This window comes from Chionomys nivalis, chromosome 9, assembly GCF_950005125.1.
Source record: "Chionomys nivalis chromosome 9, mChiNiv1.1, whole genome shotgun sequence".
NCBI lineage: Eukaryota > Metazoa > Chordata > Mammalia > Rodentia > Cricetidae > Chionomys > Chionomys nivalis.
The window spans coordinates 26,007,419-26,031,279 of record NC_080094.1 but is presented as its reverse complement, the minus strand read 5'-3'; the positions used below and the strand labels follow the sequence as shown (position 1 = coordinate 26,031,279).

Here is a 23,861-nt window from a genome sequence, read left to right as displayed (position 1 = left end):
GAGTAGGGTCATGTCACACAGGAGTGGATCTCCACTGTGGCAGGAATGAGTCCGCACTGTGGATGGCACTCTGGTCTGGCCGTGGCGATGCTCACTCGCGCACATCTGAAGAGAAACAATGGAACAAGGAAGAGGCTCAGCTGTGGTGTCAGCCAGCATTGCCAGGAGGTAACTGTAGCATACGTGTACTAAGGGTTGTCATCTGCTGGTTACACAACCACACCAAGCTGTTTACCTAGTCATCTCAACAGCGCTCCTAGAAACCCTGGGGGTAGAAGCTGTGATTATCCCTGTTTCAGTGGACAGTCTCAGGTAGATGGGGACACTTGTCTGAGGCCAAGTGGTGGCCACCGCTGATCCAAGGCTTGACCCCCTTTCTATAACAGTGGCTTTTCTGAACCCTGAGCCTCATGCACCCCAGAAAGACACATGGAGTATATTGCTCTCACCAGCCTCGACCTTTAAATCCCACACATACCTCCATCTGCTTTGGGGCCTTCATCCTTGCCTTCCCTCCACCTCCATCCTGGCTTTCCTCTGGCTGTTGGGATCTCTTCCTCTTAGCCCAAATGACCCTGGCCAGCTTGCCTTGAGTGTTTGTCCTGCCTGGTTTTGTTCATGGTGTATATCACTACTGCAGGTTGACTTGTTTGCCTAGTAGGGGCCCTGGAAACAGAATACTTGTTGATTTTGTTCATCCCTGACTCCCTGTACTAAGGGCAGGGCTGGTTATGTAGCAAGGGTTCAACAAATACTCCTGAGTGGGTATGTGCTCGAAACTCAAGATCCCATGTTGGTATAAGAAAACAGTTCAAATTATAATGCATATTTCTGGGACATTCTCTAGAACCTTGTGTTGGGTTTCTTTTTTATTGAGGCATAATCCACATATAGCAAAATCCATGTACTGCCATCTCATGGTATAGGGTATTGCCAGCAACCCTAAAAGTTCTCGTGTCCCTTTGAAGACACACATGCACACTCAAGGCCTCGTGAATGGAGATTATGACTTGCTCAAATGCCCCACTGGTGGGGTCCCACATCTGCAGAAACTGAGTCTGTGTTTTTCGCTTTGGAAGCCTGTCACTGTGGCTGGGTACACTAAGGACTCGTTTGTTCCTTCTCTTGGAGTGGAGCCCACAGGGTGACTGGGGCTCAGCTATTCAGCTCTTTGCCAATTAAGATCCATCTGTATAGATAACAGCAATAAAGCAGGCTCTCTTGGACCTGCTCAGTCTCCAAAACTACATACTGGGGTCTGCATGGAGGACCCTTCCTTTCTTCCTGAGTCTCTGCCTGCTGAGACATCTCCTTTTCCTTCCTCTCCTCTGCTCCTTCCACATGCCTTCTTCCAAAGAGAGGATTGTAATTACTGCCTTCATAGAACATGTTTGGAAAGTGAGGTCCAGGAGCATGCAGAACGCTTCCAGGGCGCACAAACAGGAAGGCAGCAGAGTGGGGGCTTGAAGGTGAAGGAATGGTGCACACTGGGGATAGGGAATGCTGTGGCTCAGGTCTGAGAACTGGCTGCTCCAAGGGGCTAGGAAAGATTCTGATGGTCTGATCCTAGTGGAGTGATACCCGGATAACAGCAGAACCCTGCCTGGGTCAGGTTCTCAAGAGGGTTTCTTTCCACATCCATTGACTGGTGCCTCGGCCTGGGCCAGCCCTGGCTGCCTGTCTAGGCTGGTTTTAGTACCCAGAACCCCAACCTGACTGAACCAGGCCATCTGGCTGGGATTATCTGCCGAGGGCCGAGGCCAGTGGGTGGGCTAGCCCACTGGATAACAGGATCCAGCTGTGGATGGCTTAAGCCCCGCCCAACTACTTACAGTCACAGGCCCAGTGGGGAAAATCAGTGAGTCTGTTTTTAGAGAGCCCTGATCACTCAAGAGGGCCCTAAGTCACCGTGAGTCCTCAGCCTGGCTCTATAGACTGAGGGAGGCCTCATGGAACCTGGGCTTTCCTATATGTGGGTTCTAACTTGAAACCTACAGTGTGTAGAATCCACATCAGCCTTGACGTGTAGAGAGCTCTCTGGAAAGTTCTCTACTCAGAAATGAGCTTGCTGCTGACTGTCTAAGTAGAAGCTCAGGGCCCTGGAGTCTGCATCTGACCCAAGTTCTAGAAGGTTCATGTTGAGCAGAGTCATCAGGCAGACCTGGCACTGCCCCGTGCACCCTAGCCACTGGTGGGCCCAGCCAGCCACCCAGTAGTGTCCCTGGGGAACTGAGGGAGGAGGCGAACAGACTGTAAGTTCTTCCTGGGAGCTCAGCAGATAGACTTAATAGCAGGATTGTGGGATAAAAGAAAAGAAGTCAAGATTAAAGTCTGGGTTGGGGCCTTCAGGATTGGGTGGGGCCATTCGCTGAGACGAACAAATGGGGGAGGACTGAGATCCAGGGACGGGGAAAGAGGGAGGACTCGGGCCTCTGCTGGGTATGGGAAAAGCTAGTTGTCTGGTGCTCATTTCCTTATTTCTCTCTCTACTCATTTGTTTTTGAGACAGGGTCTCAAAGTAGCCCAGGCTGGCTTTGAATTCACTAGGTAGCTGCAGATACCCTTACATTACACAGCCCTTTGCCTACCTCCAAGTGCTGGAATTCCCATATCCAGTTTTAGAGATGCTTGTCTGAAACCTGTGTAGCTATGGAGAGGTTCCCAGGAAGAATTTCTCATAGGAATTGGTAAGTCATGAACTATGAAAGTCTCAGGAGTGGCCAAAGCACACGTGCAATATCCCAGGGCTTTGGAGCGCTGAGTCCTTCAATGTCTGGCCCCAGAGAGAGCCTATGCATTTTCTTAGAAACATATACAGTCAATTAGGGATGGTGGTACATGTCCATGACCCCAGCACTCAGGAGGCTAAAACAGGAGGGTTGTTGTGAACTCAAGACCAGTCTCCTAAGTTCTGGGCTAGACCCTCTCTCAAAAAACCACACAAACACACACACAAAAGAAAAACTAAAATCAAGGCCCTTAGAAGAGCATCTACTAATACTGTAGCTATAGTCTAAATATTAAAGACCAAATTGACAGTGAAGTTGTTGCCTCATCCAGTGATGAGCTGGTAACTCCTATAATTCCATAGTCATACTGAGTGGGGAGAGGGTGGGTTCTGTAGATATCAGGCTAAGGATGCAAGCATTCAGAATTTCTCGTTGTCATGGAGCCACAAGACACGCTGGGCCAGCTCTTCTTTGTGGCCTGGGCTAAAGTTGATGAAAATGTCAAATTGCAATCACAAATCCATGTCCAGTGTCACCTTGCACTCACTCAATGCCAGGGACTCCTGAAATCTCTTCACAGACAGTCTGGTCCCCTATTGAGGACCCCTGGCCTAGGGAAAGAAGGGATAAAAAGGCAAAGAGACCAAGACTGAACCATAAGAAAGAGGATTCAGCAGTGCCCAGGTTGTAAGAGGAGAGTGTGTTTGATTGTGTGTGTGTCCTGCAGCTATGCTGGTGATAGTTACAATATGAGACAAGGGGTCAAGGAGATCACAACAAGGTGAATTAAAGGATCTTGGCAGGACTAGTGATGAACCCAATGGATAGAGCCCTCGCCACACAAGCCTGAGTTTGGATCCCCAGAACCCAAGGAAAGCAAGGTGCTAGTAGCACATGTCTGCAATTCCAGCCCTCCTGCAGGATGGGAGACTGAGACTGGAGAAATCCCCCAGTAGCTCTCAGGCCAGTTAATCTGCAGGGGTGGACAAGAGACCCTGTCTCAAACAAGACGAAGGTAAAGACCAAGATTCCGGGGATAGAGAAACTGGGAGGCAACTGGAGGGGGAGGGTCCTAGTTATTAGATGGATCTGTGAGCATATATCCTCCATGTGCTGCAAGAAAGGGTTGGGGGGGGGGCTGGAGAGATGGCTCAGAGGTTAAGAGCACTGGGTGCTCTTCCAGAGGTCCTGAGTTCAATTCCCAGCAACCACATGGTGGCTCACAACCATCTGTAATAAGATCTGGTGCCCTCTTCTGGCGTGTGGGCATACATGGAGGCAGAATGTTGTATACACAATAAATAAATAAATCTTTAAAAAAAAAAAAAAGTGATGATGCAGAGGAAGAAGGAAGATGAGGGCAGAGGCCTGGCAATGGTCCAGGCTGCTCCACTTCAAGGTCTCAGTTTTATAAAGAACACACAGCTGCTCCACCTTCGGTAGTATTGGACGAGGTCTGGAAACCCACGTTTTAACCAGCTCCAGGTGAGGCTGATCCATGGACCACTCTCTAGGCATTCCCAGTGCTCTCCCTATGCCCGCTGGGTCTTGGCAGTGGAGCATACACCGGAAGTGCTCATGGCAGGAAGAGATGGGTGGGCAGAGGAGTCGGAGAATGAAGAAAGAATCAACCCAAGGGAGCCAGACCCCCATTCAAGATCCCCATCCCTCCTTGAGAGCCCTGGCCTTCCAAGGGCCCCTTTCTGGAGCAGTGAAGCAGAGGCTCAGCCTGGGGACTCGCTGTTCACCTCTCCAGCTTGATCTTGGCTTCCCACCACACCAGCGCCATGGCCTCTCAGGAAGAATAACAGCCCTGCCAAAGAAAGCAAGCCAGCTCAAGGCGTCCAGGGCCCTTCCTTGGATGCTATGAGTTCAGTCGTTTGGCAGACAGCAGGGCTAAAAGAAAGTTCGGTTTGGCAGATGGACACGGAAACCTGTACAAAGAAAAGATGTGAGCCCACCCCATCCCTCCTCTGCCATAGGCCAGTTCTCCCCTAGGAAGCTGGGGAAAGGCAAGACATAAGGGCTACACTCTGATCCTTGCTGAACCCCTTTTCCTATCATTTCCTCGAACACAGTTATTGAGTAGCCACTGTACACCTGGTGGTGTGTTAGATGTAGGAGATGAAATATTGAGCAAGACTGTATCCCTGGCTTCCTGTAACTGACACTCTGGAGGGTGAGAGAGATCAAAAGAAATGCTTGTCATGAAACTAACGACTGGTAAGTGTGACGTCAGTGAGATGACATGAGGGAGTGACCGTGTGTGTGGAGAGGTTCTGGAGAGAGTACAGGGGACGTAGCATGTGAAAAGGCCTAAGGTGGGCGCATGGCTGTCTAGGAGGGATGTGTGGAGCACAGCCTCTGGAGTAGAACGAGAGATGAAGGGAAGGATGGAGGAGGGAGTGGACTGGCTCTGGAGGAAACAGCAAATCCAGATTTTTTAGCTTTTCCTGTAAGATGGGAACCCTGGGGTAACGTAGAGCAAAGGAGGGGTGGCTCACCTAGTTTCAACAGGACCCTTCTGGCTGCCCAGTGGGGGACAGATGGTTTGCAACAAGAATAAAGACAGAGGCCAGTGGGGGAAACCTAGGGAAGGGAAACACTGGCCTGACAGGGCACAGTCTCAGCCAGGGGTCTACCCTAGCTGCTGATCCATACTCTGCCATGGAGCTTTGTGGGAGGGAGCGACAGGAGGCTCCTCCCAGCCCCTGCCCTGTCACTGCAGCCCTCTGTCTCCCTACAGCTGGAGAAGTCCATCCTGAAGAGTTTGAGGTCAAACCTGGTGCAGGCCAAACAGCACACAGTCCCGAACCAGACAAGCACCATGCTAGCAGCACTGGGTGCCGAAGTCGTGAACCAGACCATGGCTCAGACCCACAAGTTGACTGCTGTGGAAGCCCAGGTAACAGGAGAACCACCAGAGGGCTTCCTTTCTCTGCCACTGTCCCAGTGAGGTCAGGGGCCTTCCCTGGGCCTGAGATCCCCTGGCCTCCTCTCTCTGATGACACATCCACAGAGCCAGTCATCTTGCTCTAGACTGCAGTCCTGGGTCCGACTTCTCTGTGAAAGCTCAGTGACAAGACTGGACTGGGCACTGGGGAGCAAAGGAGGGAGCAAGGGAGTGGGGAGGAAGGAGCAACTGCTTGCTAAAGCCCTCGTGTGTGGTAGATACCACTTGAGACCCCGGATCCAGGCTAGAGCTGTAAGCAAAACAGTCAAACTTCTGTTGCCCTGGACCGTACCAAAAAGGCAAGCGGGATACACTGCCCCTGTGTGTTACTCAGTGGCTGTGTCAGGACGCCAGCATGGCACAGAGAGAAAGAGGGGTGTGCTGGGGGCATGGGTAGCATGGGAGGCTATGAATCCAGACAGCAAGGTCAGAAGGACACTGGGATGTAGTGCTAATAAGATATGGACCAAGATGCTAGGAAGAATATACCAGACAGGGAGAACAGCATGCATAAAAGCTCAGAGGTAGAGGCTGGGCTGCTCCAGGAATATGGAGGAGGGCAATGGCCTGAGAGACAGAACAAGGAAGCAATAGAGGGAAACTGAGTCAGGGGCCCAGTGAGGATGAGCTTTCCATGGAAGGGTTCTGAGCAGAGGGGCCACAGCATGAAAGGCTGCCTCAGACTGCTTTGTAGGAAAGGGATGAAGGGGGAAAGGCAAGAGCAAGGAGCCCAGTGAAGCCAGCGCAGGACACTGGATGAGAGGCAGCAGGCAGCGAGCTAGCTGGCTTTCTGTTGCTGTGATAAACACCATGACTAAAAGCAACATAGGGAGAAAGAGTTTATTTAACGTTTGCTTCCAGTTAGTAGTCCATCATCAAGGGAAATGAGGGCAGGAATTCAAGCAGGAACAGAGGCAGGAACCATGGATGAAGGTTGCACAATGGCTTGCTGTCCACAGCGGTGCCCAGTTTGCTTTCTTATTCGGCTCAGGACCACCTGCACAGGAGTAGTATCATCCCTAGAGGGCTGGGCCCTTCTAAGTCAATCAACAATCCAGAAAATGCCCCACAGACATACCCTCAGGCCAATCTGAGAGAAGCACTCTCCTAACTGGGACTCCCTCGAGAACTCTGGGCAGTCAAGTTGACAGCTGAAGCTAACTAGGAGAAGCCAAGATGCGATATGGCCTTAGGTGAAAAGGAAGTGGTGAGGGGCCATTTGGAAGATGGGGCTGATAGACCGATTTCATGTGGGGTCAAGGATATGCCTCTGGAGCCCAGACGGCTAGAAGATTGGCACTGGCGTGCAATAGCAGTAATGAGGAAGGGCAAATCAGAAACTGGATAAATGAGGGAGAGCCTGTGAATAGTAGTTAGCTAGTAGCTATAGAAACTCATAGCTTAGGTTGCAGTGGGTTAGCAAGTTTCAAGAGTGGCAGCAGGCCCTTCGGCCTATATATCAATACTCCCACAATCCTCCTGCTTGTTGAGACAGGTCCCAAACCAGACATCACACACAACGCTGGAGAACTCACTATCCAACAACAAGCTGGAAAGACAGGTGATGATGCAGAGCCAAGAGCTGCAGCGGCTACAAAGTCACAACAGGTGAGCAAGGGTGGGGCTGGAGCTAGGCGAGAATCTAGAGCTCCCCAACATCGGGATGGGGCCGGGGCCTTGATTTGCACTTGGGTGAAGGACCACTGTGGGATGGAGCCAGGACGAGGGACAAAGCTGGGGTGAGGTTGGGCTAAGTAAGGATCAGAACTAAGTTTGGCATCCAAACAAGCCCTGGTGATGCTAGGGCGGGGCTAAGCCCAGGCGGCAGCGGGCCTGGCTCCCAGATTTGGTATTGACAGAGACAGTCATTTTCCTTTGATTCTTTCCCTTCCCACTCTCCTTCTTGTCGTGGTGCTGGCGATAGATCCCAGTTCCTTGCACATGCCAACAAGCTCTCCACCTGTTTCAACCCTCAGTCTCCTCCCCCAGCCCCCACACACTTCCCTTGTTTGGAGTTTATGTTGTTGTTGGTTTTGTTTATTTGTTTGTTGGTTGGTTGGTTGTCAGTTTGTTTTGCTTGAGGTGGGTTCTCACCATGTAGCCCAGCTGTCTTCAAACTTACTATGCTCCTGCCTCAGCCTCTGGTACTGGCATGATAGGCTTGTGCCACCACACCCATCTCTCTCTTCCTGTTTTAATTTTTTTTTTTTTTATTGCTGTTGTTGGTTTCGAGACAGCGTTTCTCTGTGTAACCGTTCTAGCTGTCCTGGAACTAGCTTTTCTAGACCAGGCTGGCCTCAAACTCACAGAGATCCACCTGCCTCTGCCTCCCGAGTGCTGGGATTAAAGGCCTGCGCCACTACTATCTGGCCTATTTTAGATTTTCATTACTTTATTAAGATAGAATTTTCACACCTTTCAGTCCACATTGTGAACTTCAACTGGCTGCCATAACTGTCAGTACACAACCTGACCTGACCATCCACGCCCCTGTCCTGGAGAAAGCAGTCCCCAGCATCTGTCTTCACGGTCAGTCTGGTGCTCTGGACTAATGTGCACTGGGGACACCTGAATTTACACAGACAAAAACAGCGCTGGGGTAGAGACAAGGCAGGGAAACCCAACGCCCAAAGCCCAGAGCGTGGTTCTGCAGTTGAGTGATGCGCATGTTGTTCCTTTCTCCAGCTTCCCAGAGTTGTTCTGTGTCTATTTCCCAGTCCCCATTTCCAGCTTCTTACTAAGCCGCCCAGAGATGCGACCAGTGCTCTCGTACCTCATCTCCCACAGACAGGAGAGAACTCCTAGAGAGGAAGGGATGACTGGAAAGCTTTCTTTTCTTAAATGTGTCTTTGTTTTTTATACCAGGATGTGCCTTGGGCTTATTGTGCTAATGGAGCTGTATGAGGCTCAACTCGGAAGTGGAATACTCACTTAGTATGACCCAGGGCCTGACTGCAAGTGAAGAACTAAAGAAACACTAGCGATGCCCCCCAGTCACGTGTCCCTGTCCCTCCACTCACTCCTATTCCTGTGACTCCATGGCCTCTCTCTCCTCCTTGATCTGAGCTGCAGGGGACACAGACTACAGGGCTGTGCCATCCTGCAGCAGTCTGAGCCACTGCGCTGTGTGTGTAGCTGTCATACTCAGCCCCAAGGAAGCAGTGGGTGGGATGAGCGTTGGGGGAAGAGACCTTGCATCCCTGCCAAGAGACATGAGCCTCCCTGTGTCCCACCTGGCAGGGCACTGGAGAGCAGGCTGCAGGCTTTGGAAGCTCAGCACCAGGCCCAGATGAACAGCCTCCAAGACAAGAGGGAACAACTGCAGAACCTCCTCGGCCGGCAGATCGGGACCCTGACTAAACTAAAGAACAACCTGCAGGCCCTCGGCAGCAATTCCAGCTCCCTGCAACAGCAGCAGCAGCAGCTGCTGGACTTAGTACGACGCCTGGCCCGCATTGTAGCCCAGAACCAGCGCACTGGTGAGCGGAGTGGGTGTGCATGGGTTGGGATAGAGATCCAAGGTCGGGAGGGAAGAGACCTTAGCTATTCCCCTGTTCCACTCCTGTCCTCAGTTTCCCCATCTGCTGAATAGAAGTGAGGTAACAACACAGACAACCACAGCCTATGTGGACTAGTCTGTGTCTCGGTTCCCCCTTTTCTTTCTTTCTTTTTTCTTTTAAAATCACTCTTAACTGAAAGCTCTGGGTTGGAACTTGTTATGCAGACCAGGCTGACCTCAAACTCACAGAGATTCACCTGCCTCTGCCTTCCAAGTGTCAGATTAAAGCCATGTGCCACTATAACTGCCACCCAGCTCCTCTTGCTTCGCTTGATACATGCCTCTCCAGGCCTCAGCTTCCCCATAAAATGGAGGGGTTGGACACAATGAGTCCCAAGAGTTTGCTCCCCTTGGCGCTCCTGCCGCTAGGCCTGGAGAGCCATATGGAGCTGGGAAGAATTTGGCAAACCCAGGCTGCCACAGAAACGAGAAGCATGCCCACCTTGCTCCACGGTCCTCTCTAGCACGTCCAGTTCCATCTGCGGTCTCCCAGACAACAAGCATTTATTGAGCACCCACTGTGTGCCAGGCAGAGCCTTGGGTGGCAGGAACTCAGCAGCACACAGCTGTCATGGTCACCGACTCCTGCAAAATTTCCTACTGCTTGGCAGGTCTCAGGGGAAGGAGGACTAGCGCTTCTCCATTGAGGGCCCACTGTATGCCAGGTACTCTAAGCTGTCCACTGACAGCTTCCACAGCTCAGAAGGCTAAGGGGCTGAGCCAGGAAGAGGGTACTTCAGCCTAAGGCCAGCAGGGGCCCAAGAGGGGCTGGGTGGGGTAGGACTTCTTTCAGAAAGCACAGGCTGTATGGAGTAGATACTGGCTTGGCGGGCGAGGTACCAAAGGACCTCCTGCTGTAGGGCAATCAGCAACCACCCTGGGGGAGGCTGGGCCTTTGGTAAGGTACTAGCTTAAGCACTTGAAGGAGTTCCAGGCTGGTAGGGAAGTGGGGCAAAGGATCCTCCGTGGCTTCTCCCTAAGCCCAGCAGGCCAGGGAAGCCATGAGTGGGAGAAGTAGATGCCTTCTAACCCACAGGATACGCAATGACCGGAGCCATTATGGGGTTGTGCACAGCCTTGGCAGCGAGACAATCTGAATGAGTCCCATGTGTGGGTTTCTCACAGACAGAGCCAGGGCCAGGGCCAGGGCTGGTGCCTTTCCCTGCAGGCCCACAGCTCGGCTGCTCCCGCTGTGGCTGAATGTCTGTTCCCTGAGCCCAGGGGGAGAGTATGTCAAGCACCTATCCCTCGCCATCCAAACACCTGCCCACTTGTCTGACTGTCACCAGGAAAAGACTTCTGGGAGTTGCTTTTGCCCTCTGTACGGATGGAGAACCCATGGGAGGCTGAGTGAATAGGAGCTGAGGGAAGGTTGGGACAGCAGGAGCTGAAGCTGGGTGGACAGCCAGCGTCCTGCTCTGCAGAGCTTCCTCCCAGCCAGTGACGGCTGTGGAGAAGAGGGGGGAAAATCCTAGCTATCTCAGAGAGTCAGAGTCACAAAGTGAGGACAGGGACACAGCCCCGTCCATGTGATAGCAACCCCAGTGCAGCAATCCATCTGCCCAGCTTCCCTGTACTCAGATGAGATATCCAACCCCAGGAAAGGGTGGCGAGGGGAGGGGCTAACCAGTAGAGGGAGCAAAGTTCAAGCCTGGCTACTACTTCCCTCACCTCATAACTCACCCAACCTCTCACTTACATGATAGGACAGGAGCCTCCAGAAGCCTCCCGCACGTCTGTGCAGAGAACACACCAAAGGCCACAGGGGCTTCGCATGGTGCCTAGAGCCAGAAGGGGGTGGAACCGGGTAGCGTTAGCACCGGGCACACATTCGACCCAACTGTTTCACTGACATATCAGTCCCATTTTATTTTTATGCTGTCCCCTGAATCATTTTTTCTGGACCCCAAGATGCTCTCTGCAGAAGCTGACTTCCTAGGAAACCCTCCAGCACAATGGTTCCAAGCAAAGGCACTGTCATCCGGCTGCTCTTGTTGCTCTTGCTCACTGGGGAAATGGTGGGTGAGCAGAACCTTGGAGAGAATAGCTGGAGAACCCAGACCAGCTCCCAGCTCTGCCCTGATGTGTTAGGTACAGCATGTCCTGTCCCTGCTTACCTCTAAGGCAATACCTCCCCTGTATTTGTCTGGCCTCCCAATTCCCATGGGTTGTGAGGGTCTGGGGGCTGCTGACATGTTGGCACTGGAGACCCCTGCTCAGGAAACATTCTGGGATTTCATCTGTGGTATGGAACAGCCTCCTTCGGATATCTTCCAATGCCAGAATTTGGGAGCCACCATGCAGGTGTAAGGCCCAAAAGGGAAGTCCCGCCCCCAGTAGCATCCTGTCTTTTTATTTGTGTTGATAACCACCCCTCCACAACTTTAACTTCATCCTTAGGTACCTGCCTCCCAGAGAGATTGGGATCTAGTAGAATCCCATTCCAAGCCTACTACATGAGACAGACAGATGATTTTTAACTCCCTGTGTGTCCAGAGGGTCATGATAGATTGCAGTCATTAAATTAATAGCCTCCTGATCTCAAGAACACATTGCTTAGGGAGTAGACTGGGCCCTTGAAGACAGGAAGAGCAGAGTGAGTGGTCTCTAACTGGGGCTACAGGGGATCCAGCCTGTCTGTGGGCCACAGGAAAGCCCAGGCCCCACAGGAGGGAGAGGCTGAGAGCCCGTGTACTTCAGCTTCCTGCCCTGGGATGTAGGAAGTGTCTTAGTGGGTGGCAGGTGTCACCTGCCCTCTCTGTGTGCTGGAACCTGGCAGCCCAGCTCCAATTTGCCTGCTTTGGGCATCCTGCTCCAGCCAATCCACCCAGACAGAGCACTGTGCCACAGCCCTGCAGCCAGGTTTCTCTGGTTGGCATTTGAAGTTGCTGAGCCTGCAGAAACCCGGGCTTCTTGCTGTCCATTCCTTCCTCACCCTGTCTGTGCCAGTGTCCCCTGATCCCACGGTGGACACGGATAACCTTTCCCTCGCCCCATCCCCTGCACTGAGAGCTGTTCCTATGTGGGGATATTGATAACATGTTGTTCCCCTCCACAAACCCCTCCACCTCACGTGGATGGTCCCAGCTCACCATCCCCTGCTGGAAGAGACCTTCATCTTCCTGTCTCCACACCACCCCAGCCAGTGTGTGCACAGAGCAGGCAGGTGTGGCAGCCTGGTCTCCTCTCTCTCCTCGCTCGCTTCCAGCTGATGTTTTCTTCTCTTTCCCTCTCAGTCTTTCTCTCTCCTTCTCTTCTTCCTTTCCGTCCTTTCTTTATTTTGAAACAAGATCTTATGATCCAGGTAGGTCTCAAATTCAAGATGCTCCTACCTCTGCTACCCACGTGCTGGCGTTCCAGATGTGCACTGCCATGCCTGGCCCTCCAGCTGACGTTTGCTTTGTCCCGCTGCAGTCTCCTTAAAGGTCCCTAAGCAGCTGTTCCAGGACTGTGCAGAGATCAAGCGCTCCGGAGCCAACGCCAGTGGCGTCTACACCATCCGTGTGGCCAACATGACAAGGCCTCTCAAGGTTAGGGGCTCCTAGAGATGGTGCTGAACTGAGGGCTTCTCTGACAGACTCTCCCGCCCCACCCACCCCATCAATACTTGGCTTTATCACCATCTGAGAGCCCAGAGAAGGAGGAAACCCTGCTTCTGGAAACTCTCACCAGGCAGGTTTCTGAGGAAAGGAGGAAGCAGACCTTGACAAAGCCGGCAGTATAGCCTTTATCTCCATCTTCTCCTGAAGCAGGCTTCTAAGCAGAATCTCAGGAAACTGTTCTTTGTTGGTAAAGATGGCCAGCTGCTCGTGTAACTGACAGCCCTAGGCACTCCTGTTTGTCTTTGTCCAAGCAAGTTATTCCATTTACGCAGTCCAGGAGAAGCAGGAGTTGGGTCTATGTCTATGAAGCTGGTGATGGGCTGACTGGGGGCGGGGTGCCATCTGGTGAGAGGCTCCAAGGTGGCCCTGAGCTTGACACTCATCCACAATAGAAGGTCAGAGGAAGTACAGATGTCAGGAGCAAGGTTCGGGGCAGGCGAGAGGGAACGGGAGTGGTCCTTTTGCAGTACCAAACTGACTTTTCAGCATATATTGGGGGCAGTAGCCTGGTTTGACCCCAGACTGACTTCTGTGTTTCTATATAACCTGCCACACTCCCCTCTCCACACAGAGATCAAGCCAAGGATCTTGCCCTGGCAGCATCTAGCTGGTTCTTCACAACACTCTTGCTTTCCTCGCTGTTCACTGCCATCCAGACAAAGCCAGTGTCTTTGGCTTTCCCTTTACAATGCTGATAAGTCTTCCTTTCCAATGGGCGTTTACCCTGTGGGTGTGAGCCCAGAAATGCCAGCGCTTTGAAAGTAAATGTGTCATGTAAAGTTGAGTAAGTTGTGGTGGAATGTGGGCAGATGCAAATGACTGGAATTTGGGACCCCTGATGGAGACACAGGAGCTGGCCTGGGAGGGAAGCCTTCTGAGATTAGACCTCGGTGTGTCTTTGGTCTCATAGCTGCACACCTCTCTGGGCTTCCTGTACCCTTCGCACTCACCACAAAACATGCCCTGCCTTCCCTCCTTCCCTCCCTCTGTGGACCTGCTGAGCCCCACTCCTGCGCTCTCTCTCTCTCTCTCTCTCTCTCTCTCTCTCTCTCTCTCCCTCTCCATCCATCTCTACTTAGAAGTACATCATCATCTGATTTCCCCCTTCCAGAAGCACCTCTTCCAGGAAGCTTTCCAGGAGTCTCCAGGGACTGTCTCCTTGTAGCTACTCAAGCAGTCCCACTCCCAGTAGTCAGCCTGCCCTGTCAGAGCCTCCTTCAGAGCAGCCAACCCTGCGAGTTGATCTATCTATCTCCTATTTACCAATAACTCTCTTAGTGCAAGACCAGGCAGCACACCCATGCTCATTGTTTGATGAACATGGACTGAACCAATTGGAAGAGTGTGTGAGCAAAGTCAGGCTTGAAAGAGTCAGCTGTGCTAGGCTGTAAGCCCTTTGGAAGAAAGGTCCACCCCTGCCTTAAACAGAGGTTAGCATGAAGGCGCTCAGAAGACCTTCATCCAGTCTTTCCATAGGAGTCTACCCTGTATCCAAATTCCCTCTGCTTGCTATGGTTTGACCTCATGAGGTCGTGAGTTGAGTACTTAGTTTTCAGCTGGTGGTGCTATTCTGGAAGGTTCTGAAAAGCACAGGCAATAGAGCCTAGTTGGAAGAAGTCAGTAGGAGTACACCTGTCAAGCCTCAGTCCTTCTTCACTCTCTGCTTCCTGTCTACCATGAATTGAAGCAACACACACGCACATAAAACACACAACACACATGCACACGTACACACAAGCACATGCACCTGTTGCATTTTGTCCCAGGACAGAATGCCAAGCAATTGTGTCCCTGGAAACACTCTTAAACCACGAGCAAAATAAGTCCTTCCTCCCTTGAGTTGCTTCTGTCAGGTGTCTAGTGTGAACTCTGACCCTGGCTGCACCCCTGCAGTACTAACAACTGAGAAGCACCCATGTATGTGCAGCCTCTTTCAGAATGTTTGCGATGGTTTGCATCATTTGTGGAGAACAGGGAAGTGAAGAGGTCACAGTATTAACACCCCCGCTTGGCAAACGAGGAGGAGGCTCTGAGAGGGTGTCCCTCACCTGCCTCCTTGAGAGATGATGGCAGTTGGGTGGGGAGTCTGGGTCTGTATTTTCCTGATGCCCTTAACCCCAGGTTCACTGCTGTTGTAATAATGAGCGGCGGGGCTGCGTCCCCGGCACCCGGCCGCCCGCATGGCTAGCTTATGCCCCGAAATAATTACACGGAAACTGTATTCTTTTAATCACTGCCTGGCCCATTAGTTCCAGTCTCTTATTGGCTAGCTCTTACATATTGATCTAACCCATTTCTAATATTCTGTGTAGTACCACAAGCTGGCTTACCAGGAAAGATCTTAACCTGCGTCTGTCTGGAGTAGGAGAATCATGGCGACTCCTTACTCGGCTTCTTTCTCCCAGCATTCTCTCTGTTTACTCCACCCACCTAAGGGCTGGCCTATAAATGGGCCAAGGCAGTTTCTTTATTAAATGAAAGTAACTTCTCCATCACACTGCTGCTGAAGAAGAGAGTTCAGTTGAGTTACATTTAGGCTGGCTGAGAGTTGGCTCGCAGCTCCTCCAAGAGCCTCCAGCTGTGTTGTTTCCCCGCCAGGTGTTTTGTGACATGGAGACTGATGGAGGCGGCTGGACTCTCATCCAGCGCAGGCAGGATGGAAGCATGAGTTTCCAGAAGACCTGGGAGGAGTACAAAGAGGTAATATGCTGTCCCGGGGGCTCCCAGCCCAGAGTTTGCGCAGGGGATGCTGTGGGTGGGGACTGGTACGCCCTTACCTCTCCCCAGGGTGAACGCCCTGCTCACCTAAAGTCAACTGTCCTGGCTCATTTGTTTTTCCAAACTCCGGCCTCAAACTGAGTCCTCTTTTGACATTTCTCATGCACTCTACAAATTTCTTCATCTTTGTACACATCTGTAACACATCTACAAGACAAATTTCTCTTCCTCCTCCTCCTCCTCCTCCTCCTCCTCCTCCTCCTCCTCCTCCTCCTCCTCCTCCTCCTCCTCCTCCTCCTCACCTTCTTCTGGATTTCCTGTATTTCAAGTTGACCTCAAAGTCTCTTTGTAGTTTAAGATGACCTTCAGCTTCTGATCCTTCTGTCTCCACCTTCACAATGCTAGGCTTATAGGGGTAATTCCTCAAGGTGGGACTGCTGCCTCAAGGAACACACACACTATATAGGATGGCTCAGCTGCCTTCCAATTTTATGTTTTCAGCTAAATTTTGAACACAGGATTTTTGGCAAGCTGACTTAAAAGCCCTTAAAGTTTTCAAAAGCAAAAGAAACAGAAAAAGATATTCACAAGGACTCAAGCAATCGGTATCCACCAGCCATCTTCCAGATAAGAACTTAAAGTAGTTGGCATTAAGCAGCCAGCAAATCAGGGGCACAAAGGACACTGTGTGCCCTGTCCTTGGTCCTGAGAGAGTTCTCTGCCAGGGTCATGGGTTTCTTGCTACCCTGGAGCTCAGATCACAAAGACACTCTGAGAACGTGTAGCCTTGCATTTCTCTGTTACTGAAACTGTCGGGTCTCTCTACTGCCTCTGGGGAAATGTGCTCCTGCCACACCTGCCCGGCAGCTGGCTCAGCCGCTCAGCCGTTTCCTTCCTGCTGAGGTTTAACCTGCATGCACTGAGTCCACAACTAGAAAGCAGAAAGCTCCATGAATTTTCCCACAGGCTCACCCATGTGATCTCCATTCACAGCTAAATACCCAACTTCCTGGAAAGTCCCCCTGTGCCTCCTCTCCCTAGGTGTGTCCCCAAAGTAGTGGCTATTCCTTTCTTACGTTTATCTTATTGTCTGTGGGTGTGAGTTTACCTGTGTGGAGTACCCACACATGTGGGTTTGTGTTCCCAGTCATGCTAAGAGGCCAATGGGGGATGTCAGGGTTTCTTACTAGCCTAGAGCTGGACCGGTGGTCAGCAAGCCACAGTGATCCTCTTGTCTCTGCATTGTCCAGGGGTGTCAGGGGTTCGAACTCAAGCCCGCATTCTTACACAGCATCTGCTCTTCCCCCGCTGAGCCATTCCCCCAGCCATTCCTATCTCTGTCACCACGAATGAGTTTTGGGTGTTTCTGGCTTTAGAGGAATGTGATTTCAATTATTTTTAATGGGCTTACATTTTACAAACACTTTATCTTTGTTCCCTGGAGGGATCTCCTATCCCAGGGCTGTGCACACTGTTCTTATGAACTTGGTCATTAGGCATTGACTTCGGATAAGTGGCCATGGAGCCTGGACTGGCCCAGCTCCTCAGCCACAGACACCACCTCCCTCTTCAGCACACAGCCACCCTTTCCTCTCCTCCCCCACAGGGCTTTGGTAACGTGGCTAGAGAGTACTGGCTGGGCAACGAGGCTGTGCACCACCTCACCAGCAGGAAGGCTTATTTGCTGCGTGTGGAGCTCCGTGACTGGGAAGGCCGCCAGACCTCCATTGAGTATGAGCATTTCCAGCTGGGCAGTGAGAGGCAGCGGTACAGGTGGGCTTGGGGCCCAGGCTTGTGGGTGGTTCGGGGGCCCAAGGCAAGTGGCTGCAGAGTCGGCACCACGGGTCATTCCCTGGGCGTCTCCTGCTTCCACCATCTGGCCCCTATTTGGGCGCACGTCACGGGATCTGGAGGTGGCTGCTTAGCACTCAGCACATCTCAGCCACTGGGTGGGGTGAAGAGACTGTCAGAGCAAGAAGGGATCTTCCAAGGTTAGTCAGCCCACTTGCAGGCAGCAGGCCTGGGGTTGACTTCTCAGTCTGTGCCCTGTGGTGAGGTGCGAAAGTCCCCACACTGGGAGAAAGAACACTTCCCAGCACTGCTATCTGCAGCTCTGAATAAAACTTGGGCCCATCCATGTCTGCATTCTCTGAGCTCCTTAGCAGTGCTGAGCACAAGGGTATGGTCGTCATCAGAGTCTCCTGCCCCTCCCTCTGCCTGGTTTATGGTATGTGATCAGGAAGAGCAGCAGGCATTTCCCAGGCGCCTGCTGTGTTCTGGGCACAGTTTAGCTCTCTCCTCAAGCTAGTAAGGCAGACATTACTTTCTATGGTTTGGTGATGAGGGAACTGGATCTTTAAAGTGACAAGTTAGGTGGATCCGGGATTTGAACTTAGTTCTTGCTGTTATCAAACCCACTGTGTCTCCACTGTGATGTCGCCTCTCTGGGGCACTCACTGATCTTCAAATGAAGCCAGTATCTTAGCTAACTTTGGATCAGGCTAGAATAAGCTTATGGACTCGCCCACAGGGTTACAAGGATGTCCCCTGACACCTGGCGCCTCAACAGCTGCAGACAGCTTCCAGAAAGCTGGGGAGGCTCTTACTTCCTCCCAGGGAAATCTCTAAATGATTCTTCATGGAAATGTAGTTCTGAGAACCTTCCCTGGCATCTCTCCCCCATGCTTTCCTTTTCTTATGAAAGGTCCTTGCTTCCTCCAGCCAAGTGGGCCTGCCAGCCTCCCTTGTGGGACCCACCCTGAGGCTTGAGGTGCAGGAGGCAGAGCTGAATGGAGCATCCCTAAGGCTGAGCTGCGCAGGGCTGAACCAGGAGCTCCAGATCCTCAGGGCTTTCCAGAGGAAACTTGGCATGCCCTGCGCATGCCTACTGATGCCTCTGACCTGTAAAGAAAAGCCGTGTCCCACCTGCACCCCTTTGAGTGACTCTGAACTTACTTCCCTACCCAGTTCAGGGGATGCAGGCTCAAGTGTGGGGTTCCAACTAAAGCACCCTCATAGTACCTGGCAGGTAAATGGTGTTGTAACAGCTGTTCCTGCTGGCAGCCTTCATGTGCCATTGGCCTGCTCTGTGAGAGCCAGAGTCTGGCATCATAACCTGTGGTAAAGCTCCTAGCAGACAGTGAGTGCTGGGTAAATGCTCGATTCAAAGGCAGAACTATACCACCCCAACATCTGTCTAACAGTGGAGGAGGTTTGCGCCTACCACACAAAGTTGTGCTCAGGTCTCCGCCCTCCTGAAGTTCTTACATGTAAACTGGGTGCTTTATATATCTCCGGCTTCGCCTCTGAACCATGGAGAGCTCCCTGCTACTAGCTCTGTCATGCCTCAAAGAGCAACATGTACTTGATAGCTGCAGAGCCCTAATGACAGGGTATTGAAACTTGCCCTGTGCCAGGCATGTGCTGGTCACTTAGGAAAGACTCCGGCCTGGACTGACTTCCTCAATGTTGCTCATATCCCAGTGTGGTGATGGTGTGGTGGGGGATAAACATGTCCACAGGCAACCCACTTCCTCCAGAGAGGGACAATATCCAGGGCCTTAGAGATCCTGTACACTCAAAGAGTCTCTTTTGGAGGGGAATCTCAGAAAATGAGATCTTCTCCAAAACAGCAGAGAGGGATGGAGAGGTAGCTCAGTCAATAGAGCCCCTGCCTTTCCTGCATAAGGACCCAAGTTCAGTCTCCAGAACCCAAATTTTTAAAGACAGGCATGATGGCACATGCTTATATGCCCAGTGCTGGAGAAAAAGTCAAAAGGATCACTGAAGCTCACAGGGCTAATGAAATAAATACCCTGTTTCAAAAATAAAACGTCTAAGGAAGGACACCCGAGATTGTCTTCTGGCCTCCATATGCACACAAACATATATGTGCGCTTGTACACACAGAGAGAGACATCTACACACATACACACACACACACACACACACACACATTTGAAAAAGGCAAAGAGTTGACATCCATCTAGGTTACACATTCCCCAAACCCGAATAAGATGTTCACTAGGGCTTCTGGGGCCAGGAAGACTGACTTAGGTTGGGCATGGGGGTCCTAGAAACTACTGAGAGGCCTGGAAACTACCAAAGGAGGAGCAGGGGAAAAGGATGACCACTTGCAGTGGAACCCAGGTCAGCAGCTAAGGTGGGAGGGCCCGCAGGAGAGCCCAGAGGGATGAAAGGGCTAGCAGCAACAGGCAGGAGGCGCCCTTGTATGTCAGATGCAGGGACAGGAATGCTCAGAACATAGTGGGACACCCTTCATGCTCTCATTTTAGGGATTCACTAGAGACTCAAGCATCTGGGTTTCTTCAGACACACGTGATCAAAGTGAGGTTTCCCAGACCCCGAGGTAGAGGTACCCAGAGAGTTATTGACTCCCATTCTGGTTCCCAGAAAGAAGAGGGACATCCCTAAGTTTAATGGCCAGAGGAAGAAGCCAGAGCCTACCAGCGGGTGGGCAGCCTGTGAGTCTCCACCCTTGAGCCCCTAGCCGGTCACACCTCTGTACAACACTGGTCCCTGGAGCTAGAGTAACATGATTAAGGGCACACTTGGGCCTTTATGGCTGGTCATGAATACCCTGCCTTGCCACAGACAGATAGAGCCTGTGGGTGAGAGGCATGGATTGAGTCAAGCTGCCCTGGCTGGCCCCTCCATCTGCTTCCCTCTAGTACAGAAGCGTCTTAGTGATTCTCAAGTCAGCTCCTTCCTCAGCTGCTCAAGCAAGCTTCCCCTACATTTTTCAGTCAGGCTGACCTGTCCCCAGGACTAAATCACCAGTCCTGAATGTATGGGGCTCTCACTAACCACCCCCCAATCCCTCAGCACACTTCGCCTGCTGATGTCACTAAATCACAAGGTGAACAAAGTCACAGTAAGTCTCTTGTCACCATTTCCATAAAAAGTGAAGACACCCAGTCTCAGTAGGGTGAAGATGCCTTCCCAAAGTCAGGCAGTGACCAACTGGCCATGCTGGGGTTTGAACCCAGGCACTCTGTCCTACCCCATTCCCATGGCTATATTATTACACTGTAGGCTCTGGCATAGTTACCAGGGATAGAGAGTCTGGCAACGAACAAAAGCCCTCTGTCCCCTAGCTGGGGGTTTCCTGAGTGTTGATCCATGGGGGCTGGTGTGTCCTGTCCAGGGAAGGCTTTCAGGAAGAGGTGTGGGATAGAATGGCTGTGGTACACGGAGGTTGCTGGGCTGTCAGCTGGTAGGCAAAGGATGTAATTGTGCCCATACCAGGCCACTCCAGACAAGAGTCTAGCTCTGATGGCTACTGATTCTGAGAACTGAACAGCTTCCTTTGGCTCTTGCTTCCCCACATCCTCATGTAGAACAAGGTATTGTGAGGTTTAAATGAAAACAAGTTGGCTCTCTCAAGACACTGTAACAATGCCTGGCCCAGAGCGGATGCTCAAAAGGCTTCTAGCTGCTGTCCTTATTCTGTGCCTCTCACCCAGAGCTCTCTAGGGCTCAAATTCAATAAATAAGGAAGAGCCAGCAGCAGTAAGTGCTGTGACCCCAGAGTAGCAAGTGAGGAGGGACAATGGCCTGGGCATCAGAGCAGGTTGTTTCCCCTGCAAAAACATCAGGAAGGAAACTTTGCCAGAACAAAACCCTTTGGAGAACACCAACCTGACTCTGCACCCCTTTCTTACCCTACTCCCTTCTCCCGGGCCTCTAGCCTCTCTGTAAATGCAAGCAGCAGCTCATCAGGGTTCAAGAACAGCCTGTCTCCGCAGGGCACCAAGTTCAGCACCAGCGACATGGACAATGATAACTGCATGTGCAAATGTGCTCAGATGATGTCTGGAGGTGGGTGTGCCCAGATGATGTCTGGGGGTGGGTGTGCTCAGATGATGTCTGAAGGTGGTGTGCCCAGATGATGTCTGGGGGTGGGTGTGCTCAGATGATGTCTGAAGGTGGAGGAGGGTATTTCCAGATGATGTCTGGAGGTGGGTGTGCCCAGACGATGTCTGGGGGTGGGTGTGTCCAGATGACGTCTGCTCAGATGACATCTGGAGGTGGAGGAGGATATGTCCAGATGATGTCTGGAGGTGGGTGTGTCCAGATGATACCTGGGGGTAGATGTACCCAGATAACATCTCAAGGGGGGGAAGGGTATGTTCAGATGCTATCTGGAGGTGGGCACTCCTGGTGAGGTTCTAGCCAACCCTCCCTCTTCCAGATCATTAGAGTCCCCATGGGTACTTCTGTAGCAACACCCCTAGAATTCCTTAGAGATTAGCTGGGAGACACCAAGAGGAGCTCAAGGAAAGCACAATGCCCATCAATCCCACTCTCTTGTCTGAGGATTTCCCCATTCCCCGGGCCAGATGGAGACAGCATCGGGGAGACTAGAGGCAGGAACAGCAGGTCCATTCCACACGTCTATGTCAGATAGTGCTCTAGTAGGGTCAAAAATCAGAGGACGGAGATGGGAAGGGGAAAAACAGAAGAGACTCAAGTCATAGAGACAAGGGCCAGAGGAGGCCAAGAGTGACACAGAGTGGTAGAGGCAGAGAGGTGCAGGTGACAGCCGACTGAGGGAGGAGAGGAATGCCAGGAGGTGTGCAGAGTGCACTGGAGACAGAGCCCCAGGGGAAGACAGTTCAACAATGACAGAAACCACATGAGCCGGATGACACAGACAGAGGACACAGAGAGGGACATCCACAAACAGAGACCTCTAGAGAGAACAACAGAAAGGTGTGATAGAGCATGGTAGGAGCTCATCAAGGGAAGAAGAGGGAGATAGGGTGTCAGGAAGACAGCAGGAAGTCACCGAGGAGCCTGAGCTGTGGCCAGAGCCTCTGCTGACCTCCAAAGCTCCGGCTTCACCTCTGTCCATACCCAGTCCATGACCTTCAGCAAGCTGGTACCCCAAGATGACAGTCCACCAGCCCTACCCTCCTAGAATCTAGGCCAACACATCCCACCTCCTCCAAACTCTATCCTCCCTCTTCCACTAGGGTGGTGGTTTGATGCCTGTGGCCTCTCCAACCTCAATGGCATCTACTATCCAGTTCGTCAACACTTGCACAAGCTCAATGGCATCCGCTGGCACTACTTCCGGGGCCCCAGCTACTCATTGCAAGGCACACGCATGATGCTGCGGCCAATGGGTGCCTGACACACAGCCCTGCAGAGACTGATGCCACGGAGGATGCTCAACCCAGATGGCTCTGTGCAAGCTTGGCCCCGCCCAGAAATCAGTGCTCAGGGCTCATCCTTGACATTCTAGGACGTCAGAGCCAGCTTACCTTGCCCCCAAATTACAAAGAGTCGCCTGCCTCCCTGTGGCCTCCATTGTAAAGTGCTGGGTGCCTGAGGCACTATACACTACTTCCTCCTGCCACCTGCAGGGACTCCTCACCACAACCAGAGGAAGACTGAACTTGACACCTCAGAGGGCGGGGTTAGAGCAGATAGGAAAAGCTTGCAGACTGGAGGTGCCCTCCTCCTCTAGTCCCCTTCTCCAATTCCAAGTTTCTCCAGCCTTGAGATGACTGCAGACTCTTTCCAAGGCTTAGACACTGTTCCAACTCCCCTATCCACACCCCTGGTGCTAGCCATTATTTCCCAGTGTTCCATGACTCCTGGACTTCAATGGATAACCGTCAGACCTGGTTTCTCAGAAGGTTCTAGAAGGACGAGAGGAATCATTTAACTCCAGCGTGCCCTAGAGTGTGTTCCACAGGTAATAACCAAGGCTCCTCTCTAAAGTACGTAGGAGGAAGCGAGAGAACCAGCAGGTCAAATAAAAAGAATAGGTTTCCTTAACTGCATTACTTGTCAGAATCTTGTGTTCCCAAGCCTTGTGGCCACCCATGAAGCGGGTAGGGGAAGCAGCTCTCTTCAAATGTACTTATTTGAAAATGAGGGCTGGCAAGATGGCTCCATTGGTAAAAATTCTTACCTTGCAAATATGAGGACCCAAGTTCGGACTCCCCCAGCACCCATGTACAAAGCCGAGTGTGGTCATGAGGACCTGAACTCAGCACTGGGGAGGCAGAAACCATTGACTCTCTGGAGCTTGCTGGTCAGCCAACCTAGCTGAACCAGTGAGAGAAAAAAATAAGGTGGAGAAGCGGCTGAGGAAGACCTGAGTTGACCTCCACATGTATGTTTTTTTAAATAAAGTCATATTCTTTCTATCTCAGGGCCATGAGTTCCCTTGGAAAAGCTGGCCCTCACCTGACATGGGGAGGGTCCCTAGGGACAAGTCCTCCACTTCACTGCTCCACCTTCGCTGGCTACAAGGACCATCGGGA

General features: G+C 51.9%; 1 protein-coding gene across 1 annotated transcript in view; it reads left to right on the top strand.

Moving 5' to 3' along the window:
* Window positions 1–22,720, top strand: part of Angpt4 (angiopoietin 4) — a 33,464-nt gene extending 10,744 nt beyond the window's left edge. Inside the window, exons 2-9 of the mRNA XM_057781893.1 lie at window positions 5,476–5,634; window positions 7,178–7,290; window positions 8,923–9,161; window positions 12,656–12,771; window positions 15,442–15,543; window positions 17,168–17,334; window positions 21,272–21,402; window positions 22,560–22,720. Of these exons, the coding sequence (XP_057637876.1) occupies window positions 5,476–5,634; window positions 7,178–7,290; window positions 8,923–9,161; window positions 12,656–12,771; window positions 15,442–15,543; window positions 17,168–17,334; window positions 21,272–21,402; window positions 22,560–22,720 (1,188 nt within the window). The remainder of the gene's footprint in view (window positions 1–5,475; window positions 5,635–7,177; window positions 7,291–8,922; window positions 9,162–12,655; window positions 12,772–15,441; window positions 15,544–17,167; window positions 17,335–21,271; window positions 21,403–22,559) is intronic.
* The last annotated feature ends 1,141 nt before the right edge of the window (window positions 22,721–23,861 follow it).